Source organism: Mchenga conophoros, linkage group LG23, assembly GCF_057382185.1.
Source record: "Mchenga conophoros isolate Kocher_MC1m ecotype Shallow Benthic linkage group LG23, M_conophoros_male_GT1.1, whole genome shotgun sequence".
NCBI lineage: Eukaryota > Metazoa > Chordata > Actinopteri > Cichliformes > Cichlidae > Mchenga > Mchenga conophoros.
Window position 1 is genome coordinate 28,200,643 of NC_140547.1, and position 23,692 is coordinate 28,224,334.

The window sequence follows — 23,692 nt, forward strand, 5'->3', positions numbered from 1 at the left end:
CACACACAATATTGGGAACCTGGCTGAGAGTCTGACGGAGGTCAAGTGGTGGAACGACACTTGGCTCCAGGCAGGTCTCCCTCATGCATGAGTAACACGAAGAACTTTGGTGCCTTGTGTCTTGCTTTTTACTGTGTAGCAAGTTGTCCTTAACGTTCCAGCGAATAGGTTTATGCTACAAACCTAACAACACACATCTTACAAACACCTCCCTTCTTCTGTACCTCTGGAATATGTAATATGTGACTGAGCATGGAGACTGGTGAAGTGAAAAATCTATAAAAGTGATCTCAAATGCATTCCAGGTCTCCATGAGTGCATTTTTGATGGAGCACTAAGCACCACTAACAGTAACCTTCAATGTCACACCAGGTGTTAAAACTTACTCCACCAGTTTAAAGAAAATACTTCAATCAGTGCTGCTTTTACGTGACACTAAGGAGTGTTATAAAGGTTCAAAATGGGATAACGTATTCAATTATAAACCTGATTTTTATACACACAAAGTCAGTCAGAGCAGCAGAATAAAAGGAAAATCTTTTTTTAAAATAAATGTCAGACTGAGTCTCTGAGCCTTCTATATATATATATATATATATATATATATAAATCCTCCCTTAGTTTCCCTTCTTCTGTTTCTGTTTCAATATCATCATGCAATTTTTGCAAACTGCAAAGATGCTGCTTATCATAGAAATGAAAGGACACTTAAAGCGCAGGGAGTTTCAAACACGCCACAACAGGCCTGAAAAGGAATCAGTACACTGGAAGGCTTTGCAAATTGTCATGAATTCCTCCTGTTTTTCCCTAAATTAATGTTATTCCTGGTGTGGTCATGCCAGTATTGATCTAATGTACAGAAGAGGTGTCTGAAAAAAGTAAAGTATTTTAAGTCTAAGAGAGCTTTTTGAATCATAAAAGGTAAAATTGTTTACTTACAAAAGATTTACATGTGAAGGTGCTCTGTCTTTCGACTATAAAATACAGTGCATTTAATGACAGTGCTCTCAATTCAAAGTGGAAAAAAAATTATATGTTGTTAAAATTGCACCTATTTTATCTTAAGATTTCTCAGGCAGCTTATTGTCTGTTTTTTTTTTTTTTTTTTTTTGTGACAGAGCACTCATTAAATGACCATAATAATTTAAAAGGAACTTCTCATCTGATGATCTCGGCACTGTCCCTGGTGAATCTTTGCACTTTCAGAGCTAAAATCATTATTATGCAATACTTTTACTGGTCCAGCCTACCAGAGATCAGGTAGAATTGTATTTGGCCTGTGAGCTAACACCACTTTGACACCCCTGCTCTGATTTCAAAGCCCTTCATCTGTCACTCAGTAGCACTGCTAGTCATCCCAGCTGCTACTGTCAAAGTCACCTCACCTCACCCAGCTGCATCGCTAATGTTTTTTTTCTCCTATCATTGTTTCACATCTCCATTACCCACATATATGGACATCTCCCTTTCAAGGTCCATAAATGAAGCCAATTAGAGACTTAACTAAGGTTATTACAAGCTGCCATCTTGGGTGGTAGTGAAGTGATTTTCACAGCAAATGAACACGACCACCAATCTTACAGAAAAACATGTTCAGAAATGCACACATGCTTTTAGCCCAGTTTGTTTTGTTAGCTGAACATCAGTGATGTTTGCTAACGCTTAAATGCATAATTAAATGTGTCAAAAAATCATGCTGATGAAAGGGCAGGAAGAAAAAGCAATAATGATACTACAGCCTTTCTGACACATACAGCATTAAATATCAAACATGTAACCTCTCCCATCGTCCACCTTGTGCGCTTATGTAATACAAACAGTCCTTAAGTGACTGAGGATAAAGATTTGGCTCTTTCTACACTCGGTGAAGAAGTCTCTGGTCCTATGTTGTCCTCTCTGGCCCCTGCTGTGGTTCTTGTACATTGTCTGTTAAAAATGGAAAAATATTTCAGCACAATGTTTCATCTGACAGACACAATCACTCTTTTCTGCAAGGTGGGCAGTGAAATTAATTTAGATAAGTTGTTTGTATGTCATAGACATTAAAGATCACCTACAGGTGAGATATTTAGCAAAAATCTGAGGTTTTAAAAGTAAAACAGAAAATTTATAGTATCCAGTGGAGACAGAGTGCCTTGTGCCACATTTGAAAAACCACTGGAGGACAAAACATTCAGCTGAGAGCTTAAATGCTAACAAAATGCCTTTAGCGAGCTAAAAATGTTTCAGGTCCCTGTGTCAAAGAATTATTACGGACTCTATCTCTGGTTGGGTGATACAAAGACCCATCCCACTTTAATGTACGGATTCACTCTGTCAAAATGTATTGATCAAACTCTTGCTTGTTAATTTGATTCTTGTTTCTGTCATAAGCACTAATATGCAGGTGCAGGTGGGTTGCAAAGTGGCTTGCAGAGTCTCAGAAAATAAAATGGGCTAAAACAGATCAAACAGCATTAGCCACATTTTTTTTAAACTCACACAAAAAAGAACATGAAGTTGTCCTGATTGTGCACGTGTGTTTTAAACTCATATTCATCTCACTTTCAGTTTACTCACCAGGTTTACTGCTGGAATCTGTGGATGCTGCAGGTGTTTGGTCCTGACTAGGTTCATCCTTGACCTCTGAGGTAGTTTTTGACGTCTCTGTGAAGTGATTAAATGATAAATAAAATATCACAACACTAACAGATCGATCCCTCAGGATGAAATCACATTTAAAAAAATTTGACTTCTAAAATTGCATTGTAAATTCTCATGAAAATAAATGGCTGTGGGCCCTGCTGTGGTTCCTGTAGATTGTCTGTTTAATATGGAAAAATCTTTCAGCACAATGGTTCATCAGACAGACACATTCACCCTTTTTTGCAAAGTGGACAGTGAAATTAGCTTAGATAAGTTGTTGTTTGTCTGTCATACACATTACAGGTCATCTACAGGTGAGTTATTGAGCACAAATTTGAGGTTTTAAAAATAAAACAGAAAGGTTAAGGAATACTTTTTTTTTCTCTGCTGTGACGACTTTTTTTCTCACCAGTTTCAGGTTTCGGCTCAGAATCTGACGTCTCGTTGCTCTTTGAGTCCAGCGCTGGCATGTCTGTCAAACCATCACACATTTAAAGAATCAACGACAAACAAAACAAACTAAACAAAAACAACCAGATGTTAAGTTCAGAAAATATGCCTGCAGATCTTCATCTTAGACAATATTACATTCCTGGCTTGTTTCAGAGCAGCTTGCTGAGTCTCAGAAACTAATGTGATCTCAAACATCAGGATCTAAGTTAGATTTGTCATTTAGAAATGATCAACTTAAACACTGGACAGAAAAGTGTCAGCAGATCTGTCAGTATTCCAGGCAGAGTTTTGAGTAAGTGTGTGTTTGTCTGATTATATGTGTTTTAAACTCGTACTCATCTCACTTTCAGTTTACTCACCAGGTTTACTGTTGGAATCTGTGGATGCTGCAGGTGTTTGGTCCTGACTAGGTTCATCCTTGACCTCTGAGGTAGTTTTTGACGTCTCTGTGAAGTGATTAAAAAACAAAAAAGCATCAGAACAACAGCAGATCTGTCACTGAGTTCCAGTTTGAGTTTCACAAAACAGATTTTCAGCCTATTAAAGTGCATCTCATACTGTAGGTTTATCCCTCAGGATTAAATCACATTTACATAAACAGGCTGCCAGTTTGTCACACGGCTGACTCTTAAAATGATATTTTTAATTCTCGTTAAAATGATACAAATTCAAATTCATTGACAAATTTATTGGAAATGAGCGTACATTTGGAACCTATGCATTAATATAAACATGTCACTGAAACCCCTTCAGTTTACTTACAGTCAGATTGACCCAGAGCACTTTAAAGGTTGTATTAACTCAACGTTTTTTAAATAAAACAGAAATAAAAGGTTTAAGAACACTTTCATATTATTTGATTTTTTTTGTCTTTTTGGTGCGACAGGTTTTTTGTAATGAACACATTTACATGTAAATACATATTAACCACTGAGCTTAATTTGTTTCCAGTGATTAATTAACCTGGAATATACTTCATACATTATTTGCTCAATGCTGACTTTGTGGTTTTAAATATATTTTCACCCTCAGCTAAAACACAACTGGCTAAATTCACATCTGGCAGAAATGATCCTTTGGCCCCCAGGAAATGTCCCACAAGGACAGTGTGCCACTCATCTCACTGGTCTTAACATGTTACTCACGTGACATGTTGAGAACTCTCAGTAATTATAATTGTAAAAGTCAAATCTTTTTAAATGTGGCCTAATCCTGTGGGATAAACCTACGGTATAAGATGCACTTTAATAGGCTGAAAATTAGTTTTGTGAAACACTCTCCTCACTTTAAAGGCTTTTACACACCGAGTACGTTGCGACAAAATGAGCCCAAATTCAAATTTTTCAGGCCCGAACTTCTTGTGTAACGTATATACACACTGAAAGTGTCGCGTCCCTTAGTCATAAGAGATGCTGTGTGACCTTTCCTGACACGACCCTCAATGTGTCTCCTCCTGGGCTTGAACCAGAGATTTTTTACTTATTAGGTGAATGTGTACACCCCACAGTACACTAAAACACATGCTAGCATACAGAGAAGACACGCAAATAACAATTAGCCAGAGGGACTGTAAGTATGAAAGCCTCTTACAGTCACACGTTCACTGAAAAAGTCAAGTTCCCACAAACAGCACTCTTTGGAGACGCTGTGGTGAGTCTGACAGGGGCTTCTGCTCGTTTCAGATTTAAAATATTTCTGATCAAATTCACACCAGGACAAAAAACAAAGCCCTCATGTCAGTAGGAAATGCACCAAGTAGCCAATCCTCCATTGATCTCATTAGTTTGAACATTTTGCACCGTCACATCAAATCCATTGTGTATTTTATGAGTTGCTGTATGATGTTTCACCTGTTTCTTGACCTTTTTATTTGACTGTAAAATGTCAGAAGATTGTTTAAAATCCTGGTTATAATATCCAGTGGAGACAGAGTGCAATGTGTCCCATTTGAAAAACCACTGGAGGACAAAACATTCAGCTGAGAGCTTAAATGCTAACAAAATGCCTTTAGCGAGCTAAAAATGTTTCAGGTCCCTGTGTCAAAGAATTATTACGGACTCTATCTCTGGTTAGGTGATACAAAGACCCATCCCACTTTAATGTACGGATTCACTCTGTCAAAATGTATTGATCAAACTCTTGCTTGTTAATTTGATTCTTGTTTCTGTCATAAGCACTAATATGCAGGTGCAGGTGGGTTGCAAAGTGGCTTGCAGAGTCTCAGAAAATAAAATGGGCTAAAACAGATCAAACAGCATTAGCCACATTTTTTTTAAACTCACACAAAAAAGAACATGAAGTTGTCCTGATTGTGCACGTGTGTTTTAAACTCATATTCATCTCACTTTCAGTTTACTCACCAGGTTTACTGCTGGAATCTGTGGATGCTGCAGGTGTTTGGTCCTGACTAGGTTCATCCTTGACCTCTGAGGTAGTTTTTGACGTCTCTGTGAAGTGATTAAATGATAAATAAAATATCACAACACTAACAGATCGATCCCTCAGGATGAAATCACATTTAAAAAAATTTGACTTCTAAAATTGCATTGTAAATTCTCATGAAAATAAATGGCTGTGGGCCCTGCTGTGGTTCCTGTAGATTGTCTGTTTAATATGGAAAAATCTTTCAGCACAATGGTTCATCAGACAGACACATTCACCCTTTTTTGCAAAGTGGACAGTGAAATTAGCTTAGATAAGTTGTTGTTTGTCTGTCATACACATTACAGGTCATCTACAGGTGAGTTATTGAGCACAAATTTGAGGTTTTAAAAATAAAACAGAAAGGTTAAGGAATACTTTTTTTTTCTCTGCTGTGACGACTTTTTTTCTCACCAGTTTCAGGTTTCGGCTCAGAATCTGACGTCTCGTTGCTCTTTGAGTCCAGCGCTGGCATGTCTGTCAAACCATCACACATTTAAAGAATCAACGACAAACAAAACAAACTAAACAAAAACAACCAGATGTTAAGTTCAGAAAATATGCCTGCAGATCTTCATCTTAGACAATATTACATTCCTGGCTTGTTTCAGAGCAGCTTGCTGAGTCTCAGAAACTATTGTGATCTCAAACATCAGGATCTAAGTTAGATTTGTCATTTAGAAATGATCAACTTAAACACTGGACAGAAAAGTGTCAGCAGATCTGTCAGTATTCCAGGCAGAGTTTTGAGTAAGTGTGTGTTTGTCTGATTATATGTGTTTTAAACTCGTACTCATCTCACTTTCAGTTTACTCACCAGGTTTACTGTTGGAATCTGTGGATGCTGCAGGTGTTTGGTCCTGACTAGGTTCATCCTTGACCTCTGAGGTAGTTTTTGACGTCTCTGTGAAGTGATTAAAAAACAAAAAAGCATCAGAACAACAGCAGATCTGTCACTGAGTTCCAGTTTGAGTTTCACAAAACAGATTTTCAGCCTATTAAAGTGCATCTCATACTGTAGGTTTATCCCTCAGGATTAAATCACATTTACATAAACAGGCTGCCAGTTTGTCACACGGCTGACTCTTAAAATGATATTTTTAATTCTCGTTAAAATGATACAAATTCAAATTCATTGACAAATTTATTGGAAATGAGCGTACATTTGGAACCTATGCATTAATATAAACATGTCACTGAAACCCCTTCAGTTTACTTACAGTCAGATTGACCCAGAGCACTTTAAAGGTTGTATTAACTCAACGTTTTTTAAATAAAACAGAAATAAAAGGTTTAAGAACACTTTCATATTATTTGATTTTTTTTGTCTTTTTGGTGCGACAGGTTTTTTGTAATGAACACATTTGAATACATTTGCTCAATGCTGACTTTGTGGTTTTAAATATATTTTCACCCTCAGCTAAAACACAACTGGCTAAATTCACATCTGTTTATTGTTTTACGGTAGGATTAACGTAGCTATGTCAGTTTTAGTCTAAGGGATTTTTTACATATAGATGAACTGTTGGATTTTCCAGACCAGCAGGTTAAGGGAAGTCATTTATGGGGCCACACTCTGACCCCCCCCCCCTCCCCCCCCCATTAGCACCCCACCACAATAAAAGGAGTGCTATGGGGAACCTGGTTGAGAGTCTGACGGAGGTCAAGTGGTGGAACGACACTTGGCTCCAGGCAGGTCTCCCTCATGCATGAGTAACACGAAGAACTTTGGTGCCTTGTGTCTTGCTTTTTACTGTGTAGCAAGTTGTCCTTAACGTTCCAGCGAATAGGTTTATGCTACAAACCTAACAACACACATCTTACAAACACCTCCCTTCTTCTGTACCTCTGGAATATGTAATATGTGACTGAGCATGGAGACTGGTGAAGTGAAAAATCTATAAAAGTGATCTCAAATGCATTCCAGGTCTCCATGAGTGCATTTTTGATGGAGCACTAAGCACCACTAACAGTAACCTTCAATGTCACACCAGGTGTTAAAACTTACTCCACCAGTTTAAAGAAAATACTTCAATCAGTGCTGCTTTTACGTGACACTAAGGAGTGTTATAAAGGTTCAAAATGGGATAACGTATTCAATTATAAACCTGATTTTTATACACACAAAGTCAGTCAGAGCAGCAGAATAAAAGGAAAATCTTTTTTTAAAATAAATGTCAGACTGAGTCTCTGAGCCTTCTATATATATATATATATATATATATATATAAATCCTCCCTTAGTTTCCCTTCTTCTGTTTCTGTTTCAATATCATCATGCAATTTTTGCAAACTGCAAAGATGCTGCTTATCATAGAAATGAAAGGACACTTAAAGCGCAGGGAGTTTCAAACACGCCACAACAGGCCTGAAAAGGAATCAGTACACTGGAAGGCTTTGCAAATTGTCATGAATTCCTCCTGTTTTTCCCTAAATTAATGTTATTCCTGGTGTGGTCATGCCAGTATTGATCTAATGTACAGAAGAGGTGTCTGAAAAAAGTAAAGTATTTTAAGTCTAAGAGAGCTTTTTGAATCATAAAAGGTAAAATTGTTTACTTACAAAAGATTTACATGTGAAGGTGCTCTGTCTTTCGACTATAAAATACAGTGCATTTAATGACAGTGCTCTCAATTCAAAGTGGAAAAAAAATTATATGTTGTTAAAATTGCACCTATTTTATCTTAAGATTTCTCAGGCAGCTTATTGTCTCTTTTGTTTTTTTTTTTTTTTTGTGACAGAGCACTCATTAAATGACCATAATAATTTAAAAGGAACTTCTCATCTGATGATCTCGGCACTGTCCCTGGTGAATCTTTGCACTTTCAGAGCTAAAATCATTATTATGCAATACTTTTACTGGTCCAGCCTACCAGAGATCAGGTAGAATTGTATTTGGCCTGTGAGCTAACACCACTTTGACACCCCTGCTCTGATTTCAAAGCCCTTCATCTGTCACTCAGTAGCACTGCTAGTCATCCCAGCTGCTACTGTCAAAGTCACCTCACCTCACCCAGCTGCATCGCTAATGTTTTTTTTCTCCTATCATTGTTTCACATCTCCATTACCCACATATATGGACATCTCCCTTTCAAGGTCCATAAATGAAGCCAATTAGAGACTTAACTAAGGTTATTACAAGCTGCCATCTTGGGTGGTAGTGAAGTGATTTTCACAGCAAATGAACACGACCTGCCTCTTCCCGCTCCACCACAATCACCCACACATGCAGGCCCTTGGGGTAAAGGTGTGTCACCAGGGTGCAGGGGAGGCATCCCCCCCTCTGTCCCCTTCTGGCTTCTTGTGCCTCAATTTTATCTTACAACATTCACATTACTCACACTCTCATTACACATACATATAGGATCTTGGGGGTGGGCACGATACACGGACTCCAAAAGACCATCAGGGTGTACACCTCACCACTGGCGTCGTTGCCCATCTCTCAATTTTAAATACACGTAGACATTGAGGGCTATCAGGAGGGGCTATGCGCTTACCTGCTGCTCTCTGGCAGGTATGCCCTCCTGGGTTTTAAATGCACCTTAGAACACACATGCATCAACACTACATATGAGCGGGCGGAGGGAGGTTTGGAGTCTTCTCACACCCCCTTTCTCTGCGACCTGCTGGAGCGGGGGGCCAGGAGGAGGAGTTGGCCGTCCGACTGGGGTCTGGAGTGTGGGGCCTCCCTGCTGCTGCGGAGTCGGGGCGGTCTGCTTCTCCCCACCGCAGGGAAAAGGGTAACACCACCTGGGTCTGGGTGCAGTTTCCCCCTCCAGGGGCAAGGGTACCTAGACCCGGTTTGTAGAGTACGCTTGGGGAGTGTGATCGTGTGTACAGCGTCTCTTTATGTCTGTCTCCACGTTGGTTGAGTGTGGAGTAAGTGCATATGAGAGCATGAGGGTGGGAATGGATGTTTGTATCTGTGTGTGCCTGTATGTCTGTGTCTATATGTCAGGTTGGGTATCAGACGCCACCTCTCTGGGGACATCTTAGGCCCTCCAAGGTTTGGAGGCCTCTCTCCCCCTACCACCACTTCCCCTGCCAGTGGCGGACCCCCTCAGACATCGGTGCGTTGGTGGTTCTTTGTGTCCGGGGTGGGCGTCCAGGTACACACTGGCTCACTCCTTGGTGGCTGCTTGTCGGAGCCTGGAGCCTGGGGCTCGCTCGGGCCACTTCGCGGGTGGGGTGCCCTCGGCCTCTCGGCCTGGGGCTCAGTCACTCTGGCACAGTTGGCTGCCGGCGGAGCTCACGGGCGCGTCACTATAACTCCCCCCGGCTTCTGCTCCGCAGCTGCTGAGTGAGCCCTCATCTGGGACTCTCCTCAGCTCTTTCTGGGACAGTGGCGCGGCTGCCCCTCTGTTGATCTTCCTTGGTCTCTTGTGTTCTGGGGGCCTCTGGATGTCTGGAGTTTTGATCTCCTCCATACCTGCTTCATGCCCTGGAGGACGGGGCAGTGGCTCCCCCACACCCTCTAACAGATCATTACATGAAGGAACCTTTTAAAAACAAGGACGTCCATGCTCACACACACAAACTACATCCTTTTTGGCTCCTACCTCAAAGCACACTGTGCGCTGTCGATATTACGTACTGCACAATAATGTTTAATATTTAGTATTTACTGTTATATTCCCATATATCATCGTGATGTTGTTTATTGTATTGCTCTCGTTTTCTTCTGCTTGTTTTCTTTTTTCTTTCTCAACAGGTGATCCAGGTGATTGATATATGTATTTTTTTTTCCTGCTTATTTAGTTGGTTTTTGTTTCTCCGCTGTTTTTCCCCCCTCTTTCTTTCTCCCTTTTCTTTTCCTCATTCAAGTCTGTCCCGTATCTAGCAAGTGATAATAAAAAAATAAATAAAATAAACAATAAAAGGTGAATCAAATAGACCATTACGGCAAAGCTGGGATGGTCAATTTGGTAAAGTAAATCCGTTGGGCATCTTTCTTCGCCTTTAGACAATAACTCTGATGGCAAAAGAACCAAACGGGACAGGCAAAAAAAAAAAAAAAAATGCCTGCAGATCTTCATCTTAGACAATATTACATTCCTGGCTTGTTTCAGAGCAGCTTGCTGAGTCTCAGAGACTAATGTGATCTCAAACATCAGGATCTAAGTTAGATTTGTCATTTAGAAATGATCAACTTAAACACTGGACAGAAAAGTGTCAGCAGATCTGTCAGTATTCCAGGCAGAGTTTTGAATAAGTGTGTGTATGTCTGTTTTTGCACGTGTGTTTGAAACTCGAATTCATCTCACTTTCAGTTTACTCACCAGGTTTACTGCTGGAATCTGTGGATGCTGCAGGTGTTTGGTCCTGACTAGGTTCATCCTTGACCTCTGACGTAGTTTTTGACGTCTCTGTGAAGTGATTATGGTAAAATGATAAATAAAATATCACAACCCTAATGAAGCGCCTTGAGGCGACTTATGTTGTGATTTGGCGCTATATAAATAAAATTGAATTGAATTGAATTAACAGGGCGATATGGAAGTGTAGAGCTGCCGCCCAGACAAAAGAAAAATAGAGCTATATCACGGTTATAACGTGAAAAGTTTATTGTTCTAACAATATACTTTTCATGTTTGTACAATATTCTATCATGTTATTACAATATGCAAAACTTTCACGTTCGTACAATATAAATATTATATTGTACGAACGCGATGATTATGTGTATTGTAATAACGTTGTAATAATGTGATCAAACAATTATGTGTGTTTGATCACATAATTAGTTAGTTTTTTCCCCTGATTTTATTCACCTGCTTCATTTTCATCATCTGCGGACATCAACTCGTTTTCATTGTGTATCTGAGGAGCTGTCACTACTGAAAACAGAATCACAGTACATATGAGACACAGCAAACGTTCTGTTCACTTCTAATGAACACAGGAGGCATTTTTGCTCGGCCTGCAGGTCACAGATCCGTCCAGCTAAACCTGCAAATTCTAAGGCTCATACAGGTCGATGCTCCGGTCACAGCTTTGATGCTACTTTTAAAAAAACAAACAAGTTATACAAGATGAAGTGATTGCATGTTGCAAATGTGTTATATATTATGAAAACATTTTGCTCACCATTGTTGGGTGAATTTAATGCTGGGACCACAGAGGAAGATGATGTTCCTTGGACTGACAAATCTGGTGTTGGAAGAAATATCAGGACCTTAAGCATCCATCACCTGCTGTCACATTTACTTTATTATTGTTTTTACCCCCATTAAATAAGATTTTACTCACCTGCTCCATTACTCTGTATCCCAACCAATTGTACCATCTCTGTCAGATAATAAATGAAATGTATGTCATGAACAGCACATTAACTGATAAACTGGTGTAAAGTCTACTATACTGCTGCTGGTGATGTTGTATTTTGTTTTAACTTCAGTGTCACTGTAGTTCTGTAAGGACACAGACGTAACACAACAGACAAATGACCCTAAAACAATGTTCAGCCCGCAACACTTTTACAGTTTTACTGTTAACTAATATACTGCCAGCTTAATCTATGAGATTATAGAATCATTTATAGTGAGTTTAGTTTCTTCTGACATAGTCTAAAACAGGCCAGTGGTGGAAGCAAGCAGCAAAAACAATGCTTTACTCATATGAAAGACATGCTGTCTGTAAGAGCAAACTAATCATTATTGAGGGTCTGTTTCAGCAAATATGCTTGGCCTGTTTTAGGCTGCTGGGCCCAACATGTCAGCAGTTGGTCAGTCAACTGGCCTAGCAAACTTCTTTTACTGTTCCCAGACCAGTGGACCCTGTCCCATACAGTGGGGCAAAAAAGTATTTAGTCAGCTACCGATTGTGCAAGTTCCCCCACCTAAAATGATGACAGAGGTCAGTAATTTGCACCAGAGGTACACTTCAACTGTGAGAGACAGAATGTGAAAAAAAAATCCATGAATCCACATGGTAGGATTTGTAAAGAATTTATTCGTAAATCAGGGTGGAAAATAAGTATTTGGTCAATAACAAAAATACAACTCAATACTTTGTAACATAACCTTTGTTGGCAATAACAGAGGTCAAACGTTTACTATAGGTCTTTACCAGGTTTGCACACACAGTAGCTGGTATTTTGGCCCATTCCTCCATGCAGATCTTCTCGAGAGCAGTGATGTTTTGGGGCTGTCGCCGAGCAACACGGACTTTCAACTCCCGCCACAGATTTTCTATGGGGTTGAGGTCTGGAGACTGGCTAGGCCACTCCAGAACTTTCAAATGCTTCTTACGGAGCCACTCCTTTGTTGCCCGGGCGGTGTGTTTTGGATCATTGTCATGTTGGAAGACCCAGCCTCGTTTCATCTTCAAAGTTCTCACTGATGGAAGGAGGTTTTGGCTCAAAATCTCACGATACATGGCCCCATTCATTCTGTCCTTAACACGGATCAGTCGTCCTGTCCCCTTGGCAGAAAAACAGCCCCATAGCATGATGTTTCCACCCCCATGCTTCACAGTAGGTATGGTGTTCTTGGGATGCAACTCAGTATTCTTCTTCCTCCAAACACGACGAGTTGAGTTTATACCAAAAAGTTCTACTTTGGTTTCATCTGACCACATGACATTCTCCCAATCCTCTGCTGTATCATCCATGTGCTCTCTGGCAAACTTCAGACGGGCCTGGACATGCACTGGCTTCAGCAGCGGAACACGTCTGGCACTGCGGGATTTGATTCCCTGCCGTTGTAGTGTGTTACTGATGGTGACCTTTGTTACTTTGGTCCCAGCTCTCTGCAGGTCATTCACCAGGTCCCCCCGTGTGGTTCTGGGATCTTTGCTCACCGTTCTCATGATCATTTTGACCCCACGGGATGAGATCTTGCGTGGAGCCCCAGATCGAGGGAGATTATCAGTGGTCTTGTATGTCTTCCATTTTCTGATGATTGCTCCCACAGTTGATTTTTTCACACCAAGCTGCTTGCCTATTGTAGATTCACTCTTCCCAGTCTGGTGCAGGTCTACAATACTTTTCCTGGTGTCCTTCGAAAGCTCTTTGGTCTTGGCCATGGCGGAGTTTGGAGTCTGACTGTTTGAGGCTGTGGACAGGTGTCTTTTATACAGATGATGAGTTCAAACAGGTGCCATTCATACAGGTAACGAGTGGGGGACAGAAAAGCTTCTTACAGAAGACGTTACAGGTCTGTGAGAGCCAGAGATTTTCCTTGTTTGAGGTGACCAAATACTTATTTTCCACCCTGATTTACGAATAAATTCTTTACAAATCCTACCATGTGAATTCATGGATTTTTTTTCCACATTCTGTCTCTCACAGTTGAAGTGTACCTCTGGTGCAAATTACTGACCTCTGTCATCATTTTAAGTGGGGGAACTTGCACAACCGGTGGCTGACTAAATACTTTTTTGCCCCACTGTATGTCTTAATAAATCCCAGTTTTAACACCACCACCTAATATAAGTTAGAGAGAGGCTTTATACTGTATTATCTTACCTTCTGGTCTATTTGCTTCGTCTTGTGTTTTGATTTCTGGGGAATTGAAGACAAATGGTAAATGGCCTGCATTTGTATAGCTCTTTTCTAGTCCCTAAGGACCCCAAAGCGCTTCACACTACATTCAGTCATTCACCCATTCACACACACATTCACACACTGGCGATGGCAAGCTACATTGTAGCCACAGCTGCCCTGGGGTGCACTGACAGAGGCGAGGCTGCCGGACACTGGCGCCACCGGGCCCTCTGACCACCACAAGCAGGCAAACACGGGGTTAGTATCTTGCCCAAGGATATTTGGTATGCAGCCAGGAGGCAGCCTGGGATCGAACCACCGACCTTCTGATTAGTGGCTGACCTGCTCCGCCACCTGAGCTACAGCCACCCCATTTATTGACATTTATTGATTGACAGAAATATCAATCATTGCTTGTTTTGCGATTTTAGCTTATTTCTTTGGGGTTATTGAGCTCAAACACATATTATGAGCAAAGGATGCTGTTACTGTTTTAATGTTCAGCTTTTCATCTACATGAAGTTAAGAGGAAATTTACCCTGGTTTGTTTTCATCCATCAGTCACATCTTTGAAATGTGTTTCTGTTGAATACATAAAGACGAAGTCTAATAATTTGGAGGATTTTTGAGCCTGGGAAGTTGTAGATAGAGATGTTTGCATTCAGCACTATTAAAATTAGCCTAGAAATTGTGCTTATAATGAACCTACATACAAGTGTGACTGGATGACTTTGATACAGAAGAAAACACACAAATACGGCGATTTTCACCAATTCTGTTATATCCTGAGACTAAATCTGTAAGTAAAATACACGAGTCCTAGGTTTATCACACTATCTGTAGTACAGGCTTGGCTGGGTTGTTTCTTTAACATGTCGAGATATTTTATTAACACTTTCTAATATGGCCCTATAATTCCTCTGTAATTATGTGGACTTATTTTAAATTACAAAGTAATTATTTTTACCTAAACATACTTAAAACTAGGCACACTAGAATAAGTAACATTTACAATAAACAAAGAACTAATTAGAAAAAAAATTATACTGTTAGCATAGTGTGCAAGTAATTTCAAGTCATTTTACAAAGTGCACGACTTCAGGTGTTTTACAGGAAGGAGACACATTGTTCTCTAAGTAATTTAAAGTACTGTGTAATTTTTTGGTAATTTTGTGGCAAAACAATATTTTCCCATCTTATTGTAAGTACGCTGTGCTTTTATAATGGAGAGTCTTAACCTCACCTAACATTCATCATGCACATTTGCATAATGATTAATAAATCAAGATATTAAAAAGAAAGTAAGATTCATAATTGTTTTGTGGGTTCTTACCTCGCTTTCTGTATATTTTGCAAAGAAAAAAGACAATTACAGCCACTATCAACACAAGCAACACAATCACTAATGGTATGATCCAATACAGTGAATCACCTACAAAAATAAAAGAACAAAGAATAAATTAATAAAACTGCAAATGATTACCAAAACAATTTATCCCAATCTTTAAATGTCTGTAAAATCCATCATTAGTCAAAAAGAAACACTTTCTGCCACAGATACATATTGGTGTGATAACTCACCACTCGCAAATGAAATGATTATATTGTCACTCCTTTCACTGCTAACTGGGTTTTCCAGCTGACAGCTGATTGATTTTTCAACAGATCCTGTATCGTTCTAGAATTAACGAGAAAAGAGAGAAGCACATAAACCAAACACATTCATTAGATTTTAAACAGATTATGGGACACTTGTCTATGGGTGGACAATCAACAGATCAATAGCACAGGGACAGGCTCAAAGATGGCTGCATACACCCTGATAAATGTAACTATATTTCCAGAAAATACAAAATAAAAGTGCGAGACTAACCATTTCCATTCACTTTTATTTTAGTTTATCGCCAATATCAAGAAAGGAGAAATAAATAAATAAGATAAGATAAGATACCTTTATTAGTTCCACGAATGGGACTAATTCCCCTCCAAACGCCTTCGACGCTTATTCCTTTCCGATGCAGACGGTGGATCAAGGAGACCAGCGCATATGCTGCAGGCCCGGATGCACTGTCTACACTGGCTGTCTCACACCTTCTACCCATCCCTGTTGCTTGTCATGTGTTTCTATGACGTATTAAGAGTTTTTTTATGTGCTATGTGCAGAGGTGTTTTTTTTTCTGTTCTCAAACTGTTCTCCCTGTTGGAGCTCAGTCTGGGGGGGAGTTATTTCCTCATGTTTTCCATTGTTATACCCCTCTGACCTGTCTTCCCCATGTGATGTTTTTGCGTAATGTATGTATGGTCGGAAGGGTAAGATGGCGCCGCCATTGCACTGGCAGCCTTATGAAATTTCCCATTCGTGGGACTAATAAAGGTATTTTAAATACATCTGTCAACAAATCACCCATGTCCAAATAAAGACACAATTTCTTTAGAAATATTTGCAATTGTCAATGATATCCTTAGAGTTACACACTGTCTATATTTTATTCGCATTTAGTCTCAGCCCGAAACACAGACAGATATTTTTGTCTTAACTTAAAATGACTACATTCATGTCCATGTTACCCAAGCTCCGAAGTTAACATAAACGTTTAAAATAGTCATAAAATCTGCATGTAGCTACTAGGATATCAAAAAATCAGCATCTAAACCTTAAAAAGTGGAATGATTTAAACTACACACATAATTTTGCAGTTGGAACTCTCGCTTAAATATTCTGCACTTTATAAAAAGATTAATATTAAGCATTTCATAATACCAGTTTTGCCTCAAGATATCAGATATCCTCGTCTCGATTGCTGCTTTTATATATCTGGTATTCACCACTCCTGTATGTTCCCCTAAATCATCTCAAACTGGTTTGCCACTAATCAGAAGGTCGGTGGTTCGATCCCAGGCTGCCCCCTGGCTGCATACCAAATATCCTTGGGCAAGATATTAACCCCATGTTTGCCTACTGGTGGTGGTCAGAGGGCCCGGTGGCGCCAGTGTCCGGCAGCCTCGCCTCTGTCAGTGCGCCCCAGGGCAGCTGTGGCTACAACGTAGCTTGCCATCGCCAGTGTGTGAATGTGTGTGTGAATGGGTGAATGACTGAATGTAGTGTAAAGCGCTTTGGGGTCCTTAGGGACTGAGTAAAAAGCGCTATACAAATGCAGGCCATTTCTTGAGCATAACAATGAGTTCACTGTACTCAAATGGCCTCCATAGTCAACAAATCTCAGTCCAATAGAGCACCTTTGTGGGGACAAATCATGTCAATATGGACTAAAATGTCTGAAGAACGATTCCAGCACCTTGTGGAAGCTATGCCGGGAAGGCTCTGAAGACAAAAAAGGATCCAAAACAATACTGGCAAAGTGTACCCAATAAAGTGACCCTGACTTCATATCCAAGGTATGAACTGATTGTTTATTAAACTACATGCACCAAAAACGCCTGAGGGTCTGGACAAATATTAAAAAAGCATGTTTACAGAGTTGGGGAGTAACATGTACCGCCGATACGTATTTAAAATACAAAATATGAGTAACTGTATTCCGTTACAGTTACCATTTAAAAAGGTGGTATTCAGAATACAGTTACTTTGCGGAAATAAATGGATTACACTGCGGTATTTTCCTGTTTCATATTGTGGCGGGTCAGGACTGTTTGGGTTTTTTGACAGCTACGTTCTGTAGCGTTACAGTTGCCATGGTTACAGGGTGGCATGCTCTCTCTCACTGTGTGTTTCCTGGGTGAGAGAGCGCCTTTTTGTTGTTGTGTTAAACTAATAAGCAGAATGCTACAGGCATAGCCCTAAAGAATGTAGCATCATGTTCAGTGTAGTCCGTGCTGCTGGGAGAATGGACTGCCGTACACGTTATGGGTCTGTGAGCACGAGGGAGGGAGAAAAAGGAGAGTGGAAAAGTATGAGCAGTCATCGAGCAAAAACGGGAGCTGGAAGCATGTAAATATAATAATAACCACTTCAGCCAAGAAGAGTGCCTGACGAGCCCAGTTGTAAGTAAGCTATTAAGACTCGACTGTACACTGTGTTCGTGTTTTCCTCCGAAAACAATAAGTTCCGTTGGAGCAGCCTTTCAACGCCTCTCTCTGTCTCTCGCTAGCAAAGTTGACCCAGTTAACAAAGTAAAGCTATTTTTCGGCTAAGAGCCCGACACGGAACCCGGCGTATTAGCCAGAGGTCCCTTTAATAATAATAATAATAATAATGGATTGCATTTATATAGCGCTCTCACATTCACACACTGGTGGAGGCAAGCTACAGTTGTAGCCACAGCTGCCCTGGGGCAGACTGACAGAAGCGTGCCATCGGCCCCTCTGGCCAACACCAGTAGGCGGTAGTGACCAGGACACAGAGAGCCCAGGGAACGAACCGGCGACTTTCCGGTTACAGATGCGCTTCCCAACGCCCTGAGCCACGGTCGCCCTGAGCACCTTTACTACGGTTCGGAGCCGCGTACCTTCAGTAACAGTAATAAATCACACAGGAATAGTACATTCCTGTTGTAAAAAGCATGATAATATATTAAGTAATCCAAAGTATTCACAATACGTTACTCTCATTGAGTAACGTAACGGAATACGTTACAAAATACATTTTGGGGCATGTATTCTGTAATCTGTAGTGGAATACATTTTAAAAGTAACCTTCCCAACACTGCATGTATACAGTGGGGCAAAAAAGTATTTAGTCAGCCACCGATTGTGCAAGTTCCCCCACTTAAAATGATGACAGAGGTCAGTAATTTGCACCAGAGGTACACTTCAACTGTGAGAGACAGAATGTGGAAAAAAAATCCATGAATTCACATGGTAGGATTTGTAAAGAATTTATTTGTAAATTAGGGTGGAAAATAAGTATTTGGTCACCTCAAACAAGGAAAATCTCTGGCTCTCACAGACCTGTAACGTCTTCTGTAAGAAGCTTTTCTGTCCCCCACTCGTTACCTGTATGAATGGCACCTGTTTGAACTCATCATCTGTATAAAAGACACCTGTCCACAGCCTCAAACAGTCAGACTCCAAACTCCGCCATGGCCAAGACCAAAGAGCTTTCGAAGGACACCAGGAAAAGTATTGTAGACCTGCACCAGACTGGGAAGAGTGAATCTACAATAGGCAAGCAGCTTGGTGTGAAAAAATCAACTGTGGGAGCAATCATCAGAAAATGGAAGACATACAAGACCACTGATAATCTCCCTCGATCTGGGGCTCCACGCAAGATCTCATCCCGTGGGGTCAAAATGATCATGAGAACGGTGAGCAAAGATCCCAGAACCACACGGGGGGACCTGGTGAATGACCTGCAGAGAGCTGGGACCAAAGTAACAAAGGTCACCATCAGTAACACACTACAACGGCAGGGAATCAAATCCCGCAGTGCCAGACGTGTTCCGCTGCTGAAGCCAGTGCATGTCCAGGCCCGTCTGAAGTTTGCCAGAGAGCACATGGATGATACAGCAGAGGATTGGGAGAATGTCATGTGGTCAGATGAAACCAAAGTAGAACTTTTTGGTATAAACTCAACTCGTCGTGTTTGGAGGAAGAAGAATACTGAGTTGCATCCCAAGAACACCATACCTACTGTGAAGCATGGGGGTGGAAACATCATGCTATGGGGCTGTTTTTCTGCCAAGGGGACAGGACGACTGATCCGTGTTAAGGACAGAATGAATGGGGCCATGTATCGTGAGATTTTGAGCCAAAACCTCCTTCCATCAGTGAGAACTTTGAAGATGAAACGAGGCTGGGTCTTCCAACATGACAATGATCCAAAACACACCGCCCGGGCAACAAAGGAGTGGCTCCGTAAGAAGCATTTGAAAGTCCTGGAGTGGCCTAGCCAGTCTCCAGACCTCAACCCCATAGAAAATCTGTGGCGGGAGTTGAAAGTCCGTGTTGCTCGGCGACAGCCCCAAAACATCACTGCTCTCGAGAAGATCTGCATGGAGGAATGGGCCAAAATACCAGCTACTGTGTGTGCAAACCTGGTAAAGACCTATAGTAAACGTTTGACCTCTGTTATTGCCAACAAAGGTTATGTTACAAAGTATTGAGTTGTATTTTTGTTATTGACCAAATACTTATTTTCCACCCTGATTTACGAATAAATTCTTTACAAATCCTACCATGTGGATTCATGGATTTTTTTTCACATTCTGTCTCTCACAGTTGAAGTGTACCTCTGGTGCAAATTACTGACCTCTGTCATCATTTTAGGTGGGGGAACTTGCACAATCGGTGGCTGACTAAATACTTTTTTGCCCCACTGTATGTATAATCTAGGTAAACTATCTGAGTAGTATAAAACAGAGATTATGTTGTTCACTGTGTTTTAAAATATGCTGGTACGTAGAAATGTGTAAATGTAATTATCGTTGTTTGTGTTGGCTTTGTTTTCATTTTTGATTTCTTTTAGTTTTTAAGAGTGGCTGTTTCAGCTAGTGTGTGAAAAGTAGAAAAATGTGTTTTATTTACTTTTCTAGTGTTTTGTGTTCATTTTTTGTGGTCATTTATTTACTCTCATTGGTTATGTTTTGTTATTGTCATTTTCCTAAAACTTTAAATAATAATCAAAAATCTCAATTATCAAAAATGAGTGAAACAAAAACAAACAAATAAATTTCCTTTTAATACCTAAAATAACAAATGTACATAAACCTAAAAAAAAAAAAAATTTAATTGTTGAAAATATTTAGATTCATTTCTTTTTCTGATGTCTTAACTTTTCTATAATGTGTTAGTCATTGCTTCAATACTGTGGTTTATGTGAGAAATTGTCTGGAAAAAAAATGAGCAGCTGACTTGTTATGTGTTATGTGAACAGTCAGATCCTGTTTGTACCTTTGCTAATGTGAGCTGATTGCTTGAAGGCTGAGCTGTCTGCTTGTCACCTGTCATCCAGGAATAGGTGACTGGTTTGGTGTCATCTGTGATGCTGGCTTCACAGGTGAGAGTACAGATGGTCATCTCAGGGTTGCATGATTTGGAGACAGTGGGTTTGGGGACAGCAGCTGATAATTAAAGACAGCAAACAAACAAGCTTTTTATTTTAAATATGGTGAAAAAATGATTCAAAGCAAACTTCAGTCCGAATTCGTCCACTTACAGATAACAGTGATTTTAGTCGGACTCATGACTCTGTTGTTGATCTCTGCTGTGTAGATGCCGCTGTCCTTTACAGTCACGTTTGAGAGGGTCAGCGTTCCAGTGGAAGTACTCACCTCACACCGACCTAAAAACATCACAGTTACATAATTAACCAATTAGATAATTATTTTTAATGGATTTTTAGTATATATATATATATATATATATATATATATATATATATATGTAATGAACCAAGGTAATTCAATTATCCGTGCAGCATAAAGTTAGCATTTTAAAATGCATCAAATCCATGAAAGAGGTTAATTCGTTACAGCACAATGACAGAAAAAAAATTTTAAAAGGAATTTTCAATTCTTTGAGATAAGTCCATTTAGCTATTTTTGATCCCACTTCATTTTGGGGATCAAGATCTTTTTTTAAAATTAGAAATATATCTTCAAAAGAAACCTTGGATGCACAAGCTTGATTGATCCATATTCTTGATTTCGCACAGATTCCACACATGATGCCTTTCTGGACAGCCTTCCCATTTATCCAGGATCTTTCAAATCTGCAGCCACTATCTTGCATGCATTTGATGTTAAATCCTGAGCATACGTACCTCTGAAGTCCCGGTACGGAACTATATCACCTCCGTACCACTCCACAGCGATGTCCGGGCCATGTTTCCACGTGATGCTGGTGATGGGATCAGACACAGAGCCTGGAGATAGGACTACTTTGTCTCCCACTTTCTTGAAACTATCTTTGTCTATGGCAAAATAAAACCAAAATCAACATGATTTTTCATATTTAGTTCTGTAACCAAACATTTTGTTTACAAAACTAATTTGCAGAACTAAACAAACACAGTTTAGCTGCATGTGTGGCATCTGCAAAATGCTGTAAAAGATGTTAATGATGATCCCAGTTTATATGGGAGAGCACTGTAAATAATTATATTTATCAGATTTTGTCTTTTTTACTTGCTTTTAAGCATCATCAGCAAAACATACTTACATTTTATTACATTTAAAAACATTTAAATGAATTCAACTGATTTCAATATAACAAATATAAGGTACGTTTGAATATTATTGATGGTTTTCTGATGCTAAGAAATCCCGGGGATTGGATTTAATTGGTTGTAAAATCTACAAATAAATAGGATAAACTTCCCCAAATATACACAAAAACAGCATTTTGATAACATCAAAACAATAACTGGAGCATAACAGGGAATACTGGAGTACAGCATACAGAATTGAATTACTGCAGATTTGTTACAAAATGTTCACCTCTGAAGGAGATTGACAACAAATCTTCCATCTTGTGCTCCTGTTTTGTTGATCTTAGAGTAAAATACTCCTTAATGTAGTTTACTTTTGAGTTCTATTCTTTTTCGGGGGTGTACTGGTAAGTTCACACAAAGGAACAATCCCATTATCGGTTCGTCAGACATTATAAAACATATATAACATCATAAAATCAATGTTACTGTTCCCTAAAACTCTCATGAACACATTCAACTATTTTATTTGACTTTCTGGGCGAGCGAATGAAACCTACAAATGACGGGATCGTGACTTTTGGAATGAATGACCTCAAAATGGCCGCTGCCGGGTGTTCCATCCTACCCAAAAGACCGGTTTTATTCTAATTTGATCCGGTGCTGCAGATTAATCGGTGCTGGACTGGCTGGTGAAACAGATGTGTCTGCTTTACAGACACCTCAGAAATAAATATGAAGAATATTTCAACTATTTCTGTGCTATTTTGTTTCACCAGCTATTTACCGGGCGTCGTCCTGAAGCGGGTTGTTGCGACATAACATTAAAAACTTCCATTTCACACCTATTATGTGTTAGCAGCACCTGGGAGTTAATGTTTATCATATGATAAATCATACTTGACTCGAACTCGTATGTTATTCTTCCACCAGTTAAAGTATACCTCAGCTTACACTATTAATAAACTACTGATAAAAAGTTCGTTTATTTCCGGGTTTGTGTTTGGCTCCAGAATAGCGATACATTCGTTTCACCATGAACACTCTCACCACTCCTTTACATTACCATTAACACGCTGGCGAAACGTAAATAACACTAGGAATAAAAGATACACGGTTAGTATGAAGCTATGCGCCATTGTTCACCCCACTGAAAACTCAGTGTCCATCTTACCTGAAAGGACCAACCCCACGCTTAAGAGAAGAATTCTTAACCCCACGGATCGTAACATCCTCTTAAATCACGGCATAAACGAGACGAAGAACAAGAGAGAGTCGGCTAATAATATCAGAGACAACTAGAGAATATTTAAACTGCGAATATATCAGAGAAGCGGAAGAGTGGGAAGCTAAACTGCGTCACTGACAAACCGAAAGTGAGACTTAAAAAATGTAAAACAAAACCTGAAGGGTGTGTCCAGATGTGTCGCCCCCCCCAAAAAAAACAAACAAACAAAAAAACAAACAAAACAAAACAGGAAATCAAACTGGTCCACTGACCAAGGTCATTTTCTGAAGCACATTTCCAGTAATGCAAATGTTTATAGGCCTATATCTACCAAACTATATTTGAGGGCAAATACTTTGCAAAATGTGATG

General features: G+C 39.9%; 1 protein-coding gene across 3 annotated transcripts; it reads right to left on the reverse strand.

Moving 5' to 3' along the window:
* Positions 1 to 951: 951 nt before the first annotated feature.
* On the reverse strand, positions 952 to 23,469 carry LOC146547406 (uncharacterized). Of its 3 annotated transcripts, none has more exons than XM_085265483.1 (18): positions 23,268 to 23,468; positions 21,707 to 21,856; positions 21,101 to 21,226; positions 20,836 to 21,005; positions 15,568 to 15,664; positions 15,320 to 15,418; positions 13,969 to 14,004; positions 11,751 to 11,789; positions 11,589 to 11,651; positions 11,273 to 11,338; positions 10,781 to 10,867; positions 6,317 to 6,403; positions 5,914 to 5,976; positions 5,439 to 5,525; positions 3,438 to 3,524; positions 3,035 to 3,097; positions 2,560 to 2,646; positions 952 to 1,926 (listed from the first exon to the last, which is right to left on the reverse strand). In XM_085265483.1, the coding sequence occupies exons 1-18, from the start codon at positions 23,323 to 23,325 to the stop codon at positions 1,883 to 1,885; spliced, it is 1,509 nt and encodes a 502-aa protein (XP_085121609.1). In that variant the 5' UTR covers positions 23,326 to 23,468; the 3' UTR covers positions 952 to 1,882. The 3 variants fall into 3 exon arrangements, with proteins under 3 accessions (XP_085121609.1, XP_085121611.1, XP_085121612.1); XM_085265485.1 differs by lacking the exon at positions 23,268 to 23,468 and adding an exon at positions 22,383 to 23,251; XM_085265486.1 differs by lacking the exon at positions 3,035 to 3,097 and having other exon boundaries at positions 23,268 to 23,469.
* Positions 23,470 to 23,692: the final 223 nt, after the last annotated feature.

Excerpts from the sequence above, each read along its gene's own strand:
- LOC146547406 (XM_085265483.1), bottom strand. The coding sequence starts at position 23,325 with ATGTTACGATCCGTGGGGTTAAGAATTCTTCTCTTAAGCGTGGGGTTG. Across the intron at positions 21,227-21,706 it reads TCCGTACCGGGACTTCAGAG|GTCGGTGTGAGGTGAGTACT; the intron begins GTACGTATGCTC and ends TGATGTTTTTAG. Across the intron at positions 11,652-11,750 it reads GATACAGAGTAATGGAGCAG|ATTTGTCAGTCCAAGGAACA; the intron begins GTGAGTAAAATC and ends TTCCAACACCAG.